Source organism: Cheilinus undulatus, linkage group 6 (assembly GCF_018320785.1).
Source record: "Cheilinus undulatus linkage group 6, ASM1832078v1, whole genome shotgun sequence".
NCBI lineage: Eukaryota > Metazoa > Chordata > Actinopteri > Labriformes > Labridae > Cheilinus > Cheilinus undulatus.
The window spans coordinates 2840972-2853758 of NC_054870.1; the positions used below are offsets into that span (position 1 = coordinate 2840972).

General features: G+C 38.2%; 1 protein-coding gene across 7 annotated transcripts in view; it reads left to right on the plus strand.

Moving 5' to 3' along the window:
- The window catches only part of ikzf1 (IKAROS family zinc finger 1 (Ikaros)), a 33715-nt gene extending 22613 nt beyond the window's left edge, over positions 1 to 11102 (plus strand). For 4 of the 7 annotated variants that reach the window (XM_041788706.1, XM_041788710.1, XM_041788708.1 and 1 more), the window contains 5 exons: positions 3470 to 3736; positions 5219 to 5386; positions 8439 to 8564; positions 9038 to 9172; positions 9649 to 11102. In XM_041788706.1, the coding sequence (XP_041644640.1) occupies positions 3470 to 3736; positions 5219 to 5386; positions 8439 to 8564; positions 9038 to 9172; positions 9649 to 10340 (1388 nt within the window). In that variant the 3' untranslated portion in view covers positions 10341 to 11102. The remainder of the gene's footprint in view (positions 1 to 3469; positions 3737 to 5218; positions 5387 to 8438; positions 8565 to 9037; positions 9173 to 9648) is intronic. The other 3 variants (XM_041788709.1, XM_041788711.1, XM_041788712.1) reach the window with 3 other exon arrangements.
- Positions 11103 to 12787: the final 1685 nt, after the last annotated feature.

Sequence of the window (12787 nt, forward strand, 5' to 3'; positions counted from 1 at the left end):
GCCATCACAAGGTAAGGAAAGAACGAGTGGCTGCCTCTGAACGTACACTGAAACTGAGTTCAGGGCGATAAAGCAGCAATTAACTTTCGACACTAAATAAGTAGAGTTAACAAATGCCAATACTATACAATACAATACAAACAATACATTGTATTGTATTGGAGTTAACAAATGCCAGTTAACATAACCAAATTTGGCAGTTACCATGTAGGTACTGGCAGAGTTCTGAGGTACTGAATGAGCAACTAACTGCTAGTTATCCGACATCAAAATTTGCAAAATTAGGTGGCAGTAAAAGAGTAGCTAACTGCTTGTTAACCCACACTAAAAGTGGTATATTTATAAGGTGATAGATGAGCGATTAACTGGTAGTTAATGCACACTAAAATTGGCTGAGGTAGTAGACAATAAAGGGGCAACTAACTGCTAGCCATCCTACATTAAAACTGGCAAAGGTAGTTGGCAGTGACTGCAAGTTAACCTACACAAATACAGCAGCTAGTAGGTAATGAATGACCAGCTAACTGCTAGCCAACCTGCACACAAACTGGTATAGTTAATGCACTAACTTGTAGTTAATGCACACTAAAATTGGCTAAGGTACTGCACCATTAAGGGGCAACTAACTGCTAGCTAACCCACACTAAGATTGGAGGAGTTATTCAGTAATGAGTAAGATACAATGTGCTGATTAATTAACATGGATAACCATGAATGAAAAACATCTTCATCTTAATCTACACTCTAATTAGTGGAGCTACAATGTAATGAATGAGGGATTAATTGGCAGTTAAAGTACACTAATATTGCACGATTGTTAGGTTATGAGTTTTAACTGCTGGCTAATCTATATCAAACCGGAAAAGTTACAAAGTAATAAATGAACTACTAACTGCCTCTTAATGTACACTAAAATTAATGGAGTTAGCTGATTAAGGGCCATCTAACTGGTAGTTAACCAACTCTAAATTAGTGAAGTTGGTAGGTAAGAAAATGAGCATCTAACTGCTTCGTAACTCATCGCAAATTGGGGGAGTTACTAAGCAGGAGAAGTAAATAACTAAACCTAGCGCGAAAACCAAGGAAATTTGTCTTTAGTAGATTACTTCTTAGTTGTAACAGTGCTTCTTGTCAATAAATCCTATACCTTTAAAGGTCTGTTTATTTGCCTTTTAAGTGGAGCCACATTTGTGAGCCACATTTGTGGAATAAGCAGCAGAGTTGAATGTTTGGGTTGCACCCATGAAACATGCTTTAAATCTACTCTGCCAATGCCAAACAGCTTATTCTGCCGTTGACTCTTGTTTAGTGTTGTCTGGAGGACTGGATGATTGAAGTCTGAAGAAACAGGACATATTGCCAATCAGCACCTGATTGTCAATACCTGAAGCTCAAAACCAGTCAGTAGCAATGGCAGAATCAGCTGTTTGGCATTGGCAGAAGATTTGGCAAATTTTTCATGGGTGCAACCCACATACTCAGCTCTGCTGCTCATCCTACAAAGGCATGTTCCCTACAAATATGGTACCATTTAAAAGGGTAATAAACTGGTTTTCAGGTGGCGTTAGATTTATTGGCAAGAAGCATTTTTACAACAAAGAAATACTCCGCCAAATGCAAGTGTCCTTGCTTTTAGTGCTAAGTTTACTAGTTACCCTACACTTGTAATGATTGGGTTACTAGCCAAGGATTAACATGCCATCAACACCAAACCAATATTTAACTCATCCAAACTGGCTAAATAGCTCTACCAGTAAAACTGGTGAAGCTAGAAGGTAATGAACGAGTGACTGACTGGTACTTAACATACACTGAACCTGACAGAAATACTAGACTATAAATGAGTTACTAACTAAATTTATACCAAACTGGCAATAGTTACAAACTAATGAATGAAAACTGACTTCTTCTTAACCTCCACCAAACTGGTGGAGTTCCTGTGCAACAAATTAGTAACTAACTACAGTGCTTAACAAATTTATTAGACCACCTGTCATATTTGTCTCGGTGACCATCCAGCATCATGAAGTGCTACAATGCAGACTCTTTCATTTTCACTGAGCTCTCCATGTTTTACCATTCTGAACAGGAATGAGGGATTTCAAACTGAATTCAACCAAATTTGAGCCGGCTCACTGGGCTTCTCTGAGAAGTCAGAAATGAATCAAGCATAACATTCAACCACTAAAACTCATTTCCTGTTCAGGAATACAAGTAAATAACTATCATTTGACATATTAATCAAGAAATATTAATGTGCTTTACTATTTGTTTTAGTTTTTTGTAAATCAGTAAATTGGAAAATTCATAGATAACAATAATAATTCTATTTTAGCATTAAAAATATCATTTGGGTTAAAGAGCTTCTACATATTGGTGTATTAACCATTGCAGAAACATAAAAAATGATTGTGGTAATTACCAATGCTGTTAATTTAGGGCAGCTGTGGCACAGTGGGGAAATATCACTGCTTTTGAATGTCCGATGAAAACTAAATTACATTTTATTCTAGTTTTAGTCATCACAGATCTATTTTTCTTAGTCTTAGTCTAGTTTTTGTCATAGAAATAAAGGCTGTTGACAAACATTTATTGTCATAGTTTTAGTCGACTAAATTAACACTGATATTAGCAGAGTTCCTAGGTAATGAATGAGCAACAAACTGAGAGTTAGCCTACACTAAAACTGGCAAAATGGCAAGGCAGCAAATTAAATTAAACTGGATCACAACAAATGAGAATTAACTGCTAATTAATTTACACTTAAGTTGGGCTAAACTAAGCATAAAAGCACACAGCTTGGTAACCCACAAAAAAAATGGCATAAGAACGCAATGATTGGTAACTAAATATTTGTTATCTAAGGAATAAAGGAGAATTTCACTGCCAGATTACCTTAGTTTTGCACAAAAATGGTGAGTAACTCATCATTTTTCTATTGTTTTTATTTAATCATTACTTAATAGATAGTGAGTGTCAGATAAGGTGTTTCAAATGTTGTTTATTAGGGAATTAATGAGGGCCTAACTGCTACTTAAGCATTAGATAACAAACTCGTGACTTAGTGTTAGTTACCCATTTATTTCCTGGTTAACTGCCGGTTAGTCATTTGTTAGTAATTATGAACATCAGAGAACACAGCTCTAATATCCCTAAAAAGAGCAGACAGAGGCTCATGTAATAATTTCTATAGTGTGTTTTATGAAGATCTGTTAGGTATGATGATTTAAAACATCCAAACACAACCAGTCAGTAATCGGCAGGGTTCACTAAATCATGGAGCTTGTCGATCTCAGAGGCTAAGTGTCATGTTATTATTCATGTTCAATCCAAATGTTTGAAAGAGCAGCTCTATCTGTCCTCTCATGTCATCAGCAGCACATTTAGAAAGTGCCCATATTCAGTATCTAACCTCATGAAAAGATCATGCTCGTATTCTAAACCGTGGCCCCCTTGCCCTCTTTTCCAGCCTGTAACATTAAAGTTGAGGCTCGAAGTGATGAGGAGAATGGGCTGGCCTGTGACATGAATGGCGTGGAGGAGGAGTGTGCGGAGGACTTGCGCGTGATCGATGCCTCGGGGGCCAAGGTGAACGGCTCACAGCCGAGCCCTGACTCCAAAGCCTTCACCTCAGCCGGCGGTATCCGGCTGCCCAACGGGAAGCTCAAGTGCGATATCTGTGGGATAGTTTGCATTGGCCCCAATGTGTTGATGGTGCACAAGCGAAGCCACACTGGTAAGCTCCCTGTCTTACTTCTTGCCCTTCCTTTGCACCCATGTTCACTGTTAGTGTTAGAGGATGGATGAGGGGTAGGAAGTTGTGCCCGCAGTTCTGGACAGAAATCAAGGCCTCAGACATGTTTGGTAGTATCAGAGCAGTCCGACAGTGTAAAGAGCGGCGTCTTCTCTGCATGCACACAAACATAAGTATAAGGAAGATCACCTTCAGAGCCTGCTCCTGTGTTTGCACTCGCCCTTATGCTCAGTTTAATGGCATCCTTGCGTCTGGCTGTATGTAAACCCTCCTTTGGTGCGTGAAATAGACTTTGAGCATATCATTCATTAATGTTCATCTAAAAAAAGGAATTATTACATGACAACTGATCACATTTCTATGAGATAAAGTGGCAAAGATGAACTTCTGAAAAAAAAAAAAAAAACATGCTCTCAGTTGAAAACTGGATATCAGCTGCAATTAAATGGAATCTCTATAAAGTGACAATTATCTGGCTATTAAAAGTTCTTCAAGTTTCAAAATTGATATTCTATTGTGATGAAGCCAAACCAGTGGTGGGGAACATTTTTGAAAAAGGCACTTAACTGTCAAGCTTTAGAAACTAATGAAACTCGAAGTGGAAGAAAGGAACACTAGACTAATGTAAATGCAAAAGAAAGTACAATAAAAGATATAATGAAGTGCCTCCTATTTAAATAGAAAATATTCTGTGGTGAGTCTTTGCTCCTGAAATGCATTTTTAATGAATTTCCTTTTTTATATATTTTTGCTGCTTCACTGGTGACTCTTATTTTATGGGGGGCCTTTGAAAAAAAAGCCATATTAAAACGTTCTCAGAGAATGCCACAACACTCAGAGAGGCTGGATATTGGTTTATTCCAGAAGCGCTGATCAGGAAGACTGGCTCTCAACACAAAGTGTTTCCTTCGCTTTATTCAAATGAGGCTGAATTTGCATTGTGATGTGCCGCTCTTATTTTAGAGACGAAGAAGAGGGAAAAAATGAGATTTTCAGATCAAATTGACCTAGGCAATGGTGCATTACGGAACTGGCAGGCTGAGTCTGAAAGGCTCTTGTTCGATCAGAGCGCCAGAAGTCGGTGGGGCAGGGGGAGCATGGAGAGATGGAGTGTCATTCTGCTGTGAAACCCTCCCACAGGCTGCTGGATGGGTCTCTGCCGAGCGACACTCCATCATTCGGCTTGTTCTGGCGTCTGGGATGCTTGTAGTGCGCTGACCCTGCATTCCCACCACAGAAACGCATGTTTTCATGCACACCAAAGGCTCTGTGATGTTGTCAGTGTAGAAAGCAGGAAGAGGGAGATCAGGGAGAGGAGTGCAATGGACATAGCATACTCAAAAATATTAACCTCCATGGTAGGGTGTGTAAAAATACTTAAATGGATGAGAGTCAGATGAATATGTTTTCTCTGTGTTTTCCTGCCTCTAATTTGTAATATTTGTCGTTTGTGTTCTTCTCTAGGCGAGCGTCCGTTCCAGTGTAGCCAGTGCGGGGCCTCTTTCACACAGAAGGGCAACCTGCTACGTCACATCAAACTGCATTCAGGGGAGAAACCCTTTAAGTGTCACCTGTGCAGCTACGCCTGTCGCAGAAGAGACGCTCTTACCGGCCATTTACGCACTCATTCGGGTCAGTATGCAAAAAAAAAAAAAAAATGTGACAACTGCTGTGCTAATGGTAATTGTGGGACTGATGGGTGGAAGTCTGAACAGACTACATGCTCTGCAGTACGTAGTGCTGGCACTCAGGACCGTAGAAGGGGAAGTTCGCAGGGTGTGGATGTGGTAGCATTTTTTTTTTTTTTTTTTTTTTTTGCACATGCTTTGCAGAAGCATTCTTGGGTGTAAACAATACTTGTTCAAAGCCTGTTCTGAATAGTTTTATGAGAGCTAAGGTGTACGTGTTTTTACATTTTTCTGCACCTTAATCAGCTTGCAGGCTCCCTGCCATTCCTCAGAACATCTCAATTCCCCTTTTATGTTTCTAACCTTTTTTTTAATGTATTTCTAGTGGAGACAAGTTTAAAAAAAGGTCACAGCCATAAAATGTTATTTTTGTAAAGACTGAGACAGCATGGCTGAACAAATTTGTTCACTTTTTTAGGACTATTTTTAGCCGTGGATTTAAGCACATGCTAAATTTTACTAAATTATGATCACATGATCAAATGTACACCAAAAAAAGGAATAATTTGGCCCTTTTCAATAGTTATAATGAATATAACTGTAATGGCCTTATTTCAGGTAAAACTGTGAAAATGTTAGGGTCAAGAGGCCACGATGACTCAACAGTCCCTACACCAATGTAGGCCGTTTTAACATTAGGTAGAGGTAGGCAGCTGCCTAGAGTCTTGTGCTCCAAGAGGCTTCAAAATAAAGTCATTATAGATGTAGAAGTTTGAATTATACATCTGAATGAGTTTCAATGATTATGGCATTTATTTTAAATATAAATAAAGGGGCCAAGGGTGAATAAAATAGCATCAAAATAGATTCTGTTTAGTCAAAGATGTCCTTTTGGAGGACTTCTGGCCCTGGCAGCACAGTCCCTGAAAAACCCAAACATGTCCTAAAATCACGTAGTTTACTGTTAGGTTGATCCCTGTAGACATATTGGAACGATGAATATTAAATCTGATTTGACCTGAAAAGAGATGCTGCTACGTACTTTTTTACTCACTGTAGTTTCCCTCAGCCTACTGGAGAAACGCCTCACATGAGACTTTCCCTGAGGAAACAAAACTAAAACATGTGTGCATATTTAAGATTTACATAACTTCACATTATGAGATTTAAGACTCATTTAAGGCCAGGATTACATTTGTGGTACAAAAATATTATTATATTATGTTATTATTTTATCTAACCTTTCATTATTTCTGGTAAATGTATTGGTGAGTCTACAGGGATGAAAATAAACACAAGTGTTTTTGAATAATGTAAGCCCAGTTTAATAACTTTTATGAAATATAACAGAGGCGAGATTTAAAAGAAAAAAGCGTTTTTTATTATTTTTTGTAATTTCTTGAGTGAACACAACAAACACTCATATGGAAGCATTGATAACATTAATAAACACATTCAAACAATCACAAACAACAGCTCAGTTACAGGGATCCTGGGGTGAAATTAGAACAAACTCTGTTAAAGTTTTATAAGTTGTAATAATATTATATAAGAGAGGGCAGACAGACTAACTGATCTTTTTTGCCTGTTATATACTTTTGAGATATTCTAGAGGAACAAGCCCAAATATGCTTTACCCTGTATTTTTGTAATGATTTGTTTTTTCTATTAGAAAAAGCATGAATTTTATTTTACTTTTGATTAGCCTCAGTGATTTTATTTTAACTCTAAAGTCCCAAAATCAGAATTCTGTATTAGTATTTCTGACCAACTTGTCTGCAGCTTAGATCGTGATCATAAGCAGTAAATTAAAGTACTAATTTCTCTTTTGAATTTGACACACAGAGACGAAAGTCATTGATTGTGAATTCTGTGTATAATTCTGAACTGAACGGACTTTATGGCATGGCCCCAAATACTCCCCCCTCAGTAGTCACTGATAATTCCCTCTCTTATACATGCCTTCTCCCCATGTATTTTGATAATTATTCAGTGTATTAGTAGGGGTGATGTTCGAAGATCAGCTGTCTTTAAAAAAAGGCATGACAGGTATTTCCTTATATCACCACTCTTCACCAAAATGTTTCACATCTCTAGCCTCGAGCGCTAGATTGTTAATTTTTGAGAAATCAAAATAACTGAGATTAAATTATTACCTCCTCTCTTCCTTTACTGTGCTCTGGCCCTCCCACTGAATCAGTTCTCACTTCTCATGTGAGGAGCAGAGGGAGAGCCAACAGCTACTCCAGGGCTACAGTCTGGATTTTACATTTGTTTTATTTTTATTTCTGAAGTGCCAGGGGTAGAAAAGTAAGCAGCATAGAATCAAAAAACATACTCAGGTAGGCTACTCTACTCCTGTGAAACGCTGAAATTAAGGATATTTTGTCCCTGATTTTATTTGATTTTTGTCAGTGTAGAGAGCTCATGATAAAGTTGTGGCTAGTTTTTGTTTTTAGCATCATTTTCATTTTGCTTTCAGCAAACTAAAACAATTTTAACATTTTAGTTTTAATCATGTATAAAAACCTTCATGTACTCCTGAGTGAGAGAGCTAAAGAGGATGTCAGAGAGGGAGCCGTTGGTTGATATGATGGCATCTGTGGTGTGGAAATAAGAAGCCGGACCTGGATAAATACAAACTATAAAACTTGCTGAATTTGTTACGGTTGTGGCTGCCTCTCCAGGCAACTCTGCACAATATTTAATGACTTGAAATTCATGTAAAAGTGGAATATGCATCATGATCTCAGTATCAGCCAGAATAATTTGTATTCTGATGTTTGCCATAATTGAGCAGCCTTTATTTTTAGGTATAAATGGAGAGCAAAAGAATCAATCTAGTGCAGCAATCCTGCACAGATCCTTCTTTTATACTGGGGTTTAGGCTTATTTTTAAACAGTTTTAAAGAGATGCTAATTCAATGCTATGCTTGTTCTCAACATGTGATTTATTGCATTGTTGATTCCCTGTTAAAATAGAGTGCATAAATTCTATTTTGTTGATAATTATTCTGCAGTGATCTATAATATCGTTGCGCTTTTTTTTTTGACAGTTGGAAAACCCCACAAATGTGCGTATTGTGGGCGTAGCTATAAGCAGCGCAGCTCTCTGGAGGAGCACAAGGAGAGGTGTCACAACTACCTTCAGTGCATGGGGCTGCAGAACAGCATCTACACAGGTCGGTGCCTTACAAATACACATCTGATGACCTACTTACCCTACATGCAGGCAGCAGCAGTAAACGCTGACAGTGTCGATGTTACCTAATGCTCTGCACGGGCTGGTTAAAAATACCGTGAGGTCTGTTTGAATCAAGGTTCATGCAGAAGAAGCTAATTAATTCAATCATGTCATCACTAGTAATTTCTAAATCTGTTCCGTATTTGAGCAGCTGTAAATAGAAAGAACGGTATAGATTTCTTGGAAACTTTTTGTGCTGGTTGCTGAAGATCTTCTTTATCTTCCCTTTATTTGTGAAAGTCTAAATGACACATTTATCAGCCCAGATCCGCTCAGGTCAGACTGTGCTCAGTGAGATTAAACATAGACGAGCAGTAGTCAGCACCATGCTGTGTTTTTAGCTCATCTCTTTAAGGAAGAAAAACTCAAATTCTTTGACTCTGAAATGTACTTTTCTCTCTTACTTTCCAGTAGTTAAGGAAGAAAGCAACCACACTGAGCAGAGGGAAGACTTAAGCCAGCCGGGATCTGACAGAGCCCTGGTGCTAGACAGACTAGCTAATAATGTAGCTAAACGTAAGAGCACTATGCCACAGAAGTTTGTGGGTAAGGGCTGAAATCTGCTTCTTTGTGCAAATACTATGTTCATACTCTCACATGACAAACTGACACACCTATGAGCAGTGCATAGGTGATTGTGTGATTATTTTTGCATTGTTCTTTGTCAGCCTGGCTCTGCAGAATGCATGCAGTGTGAAGAATCAAATAAAAAGCATATTTTCTGATTGGCCTTATAATGAATTGTGCCTCTGATTTTTTTTACTTTTACTAAAGACGGAGCTTAGATGTTTTTAAGTGTTCCATCTGAGTTAATTTTACATTTAGAAGATGATTGTAAAAGAGAGGAGAAGGGAGTTTTCTGAGGAAAATTCCTGCTTCATACTAAAAATACTAAAAGGAAGAAACTACTGAGTCGTTTTCAAACTCAGCAAAAAGTCAGCAGAGTATTAAGATGATGAAATGACTGAATGTATGTGAAAGTTGAAGTGGTTTAATGTGTGTCTGGCTCCTCTGTCTGCCAGGTGAAAAGCGTCTCTCAGACCTTCCTTATGTCGGAGGAGGAGGTGAGCTGATTCAGCCCCACGTCATCGACCAGGCCATCAACAGTGCCATCAGCTACCTTGGGGCCGAGTCCCTCCGTCCTCTGGTTCAGACCTCCCCAGCCTCTTCTACTGATGTGGGCCTCGGCTCCATGTACCCCCTCCACAAACCTGCACCTGAGGCGGGGACGGGCCTGTCAGCCAAAGACAGCGCAGCAGAAAACCTGCTGCTGCTCTCCAACTCCAAGTCCGCCTCCAGCGAGAAAGATGGCTCGCCGAGCCACAGCGGCCAGGACTCCACAGACACAGAGAGCAACAATGAGGATCGGCCGAGCGGAGCGGCCTCTGGCCTCATCTACCTGACCAACCACATCACCTCCAGGAACGGCGTCCTCCCTCTGGTGAAAGAGGAACAGCAGAGGCAGTACGACGCCATCCGGGCCAGCATGGAGATGGCGTCTGAAGGCTTCAAGGTGGTGGCAGCAGACGGAGAGCAGGTGAGGGCGTACAGGTGTGAACACTGTCGTGTTCTCTTCCTCGACCATGTCATGTACACCATTCACATGGGCTGCCACGGCTTCAGAGACCCCTTCGAGTGCAACCTCTGTGGCCACCGGAGCCAGGACCGATACGAGTTTTCCTCTCACATGACGCGTGGGGAGCATCGCTACTGAGCGGAGAAGACACAGCTGTACATAAGGAGAACACATAGACAGGCTCCTGAAATAAAGCAAAGACACTGTTCATGGCTGAAAGTTTTTTATTTAAAGCATGCAACTTAGAAAACACAGATAAATGTAAACAGATATTACAAAATATTTCAATTTGGATGAAAGGAAGCTCAGTAATGTTGATCAGTAAAGACGACACAGCAGAAAGTTCTCTGTAACATTACTGCTGCAAAATGTACAAATGTAAAGATGTGTCTTTGCTTTTAGATATCTATAACAACTCTTTTCTAGATTTAACAATAAAATATTCCCACATCACATCACAAACCTCTGTACTGGAGTGGTGAATAGTGTAAACAGGGTTGTTTTCAGTGCAGGAGAACCCATTTTATCACCAGTGTTAAAAACAATCATTAAAACCGTAACAATCAGTGTAGATAAACCCTTCATTCCCAGTCAGAGTTTCTTTCCTGCACTATTATTATTTATATCATATTTACACAGCTGTGTGTTTTGTATTTATTAAAGTGGTTGATGTTTGTGGATAGAGTAGTAGATAGGAGCTGCATCTTTCTGTCCAGTTGTTCTAAATGTATTTGAGATAAAACATGAATGCTGCCAGCTTTTTTTTTTTTAGTCAGAATAAACATTATCCTGGCTTTTTGTTTTATACCTGATGACTACCAGTTATTTCACTTACATTATGAAAAGGAGCTATTTGAGGTTTGACGGAGTTTGATGTATGCAAAATATCAATAAAGGATATTTTATATATGCACAAAGAGTTTGGAAGTTTTATCCTTTTATTAGAGATTCTGCTAAATAAACTGTGGCCTTGTGGAATCAGACTTATGCATGAAGAAGATGTTTTCACTGGACTGTTTTTGCCTCTGGCCAAAGAATACGTCCACAATAACTGTCAGAAGTCTTTAAATTAGAGCAAGGCTCGAAAAAATGATTCCTAGAGTTTATGCAGTTTTACTCAATAATTATACGGTCTTCATAAACAAGGAGATGACATTACACACTCCTGAACTATCCACCATAATTAAGACTGGATGTCATTCAAGATGCTGCTTACCTGAGCTGTCAAGAAAAAGCCAAGAAAGACTGAATGACTGGCATTTCAGTACAAAATAGAAAAACAACAGAGACATTAAAAGGAAGAGAAGTGAATAAGTAAATATTTATCCACATGCTTTATTTCCATGCAGGCCAAAGAGAACAGTTTAGGTTTACCCACATTTGATTTTCGTAAAATGTTGTAGCTTCTTTGGCAATACAGATTATTTTATCTGATGACAAAAAACATGTTTAATAATTTCTTAAACAATAATATTTTCTCAGTGGGGTAGATGAAACTGATATTAATGGAATAGTAACAAAATTTTTTAAAAAGTCCACATACATTCTATTGATACAGTAATCCTTAATGTTATTGACTATATCAGGGGTGTCAAACTCAGTCACAGCAGAGGCCGGATTCTGAACTTGGGTGTAACCTGAAGGCCTAACAGGGTCCATATTTAACCATAAAATGTCAGCCTTGTTTTCACCACTGATGATAAATAAGTTTGCAATAAAAGGTGAACATGACGAGTTTAAACCTCAAAAATCTGAGATAAAAAGTCAAACTTATAAGTTTAAAAGGTAAAAACAGTCAAAATAATGTTTTTAAAAGGCAAAATATGAGATAGAATACTGAAACCATGAATTTTAATAGTCAAAAACTTTGATAAAATTCAAAATCATGTTTTTTAACAGTCAGAATACGAGGTAAACATTGACCTTAATGAGTTAAAAATGTGAAATAAAATTAAAAATCATGAGTTTTTACTGTAAAAATAATTAGGTAAAAGTTAAAGTCAGGAGTTGAAAAAGGTCAACACATAAGATAAAAGTCAAAATCATGATTTTAAAGGGTAAAAAACATGAGATAAAAGCCAAAATCAGGACTTTAAAAGGTCAAAATAGGATTTAAAATTTTAAATAATAAATTTAACAGGTTAAAATATGAAATAAAAAGTCAAAACCATAAGTTTTAATCATAACTGTGAGATGCAAAATTAAAAATATAGAGAAAACACAAATTTCTTTCCTACGTTCCTGACTTTTTATCCAATTAATTTTACTTTTTACCTTTTCTATTTTTTGATGTCTCAATAAGGATTTTATAAATCATCAAGATTAGGTTTACCTTTTTATACTGGAGGAAATCTGCAGACCTCATACTGGTGGACCAGTTCTAATCAAAATATCATATGATCTGGTGGGCCAGGTATAACTGCACCACAGGCCAGTTTTGGCCCCCGGGCCTTGAGTTTGACACATCTGGACTATATTGTCAGACCTTTGACCTGTGTTTGTAATCTGTTTTTCCAAAAGAGAATCTTTCCAGAAACCATGAAGTTAGTGACGATGATCCCAGTTTTTAAAAATGGGGGTAAACA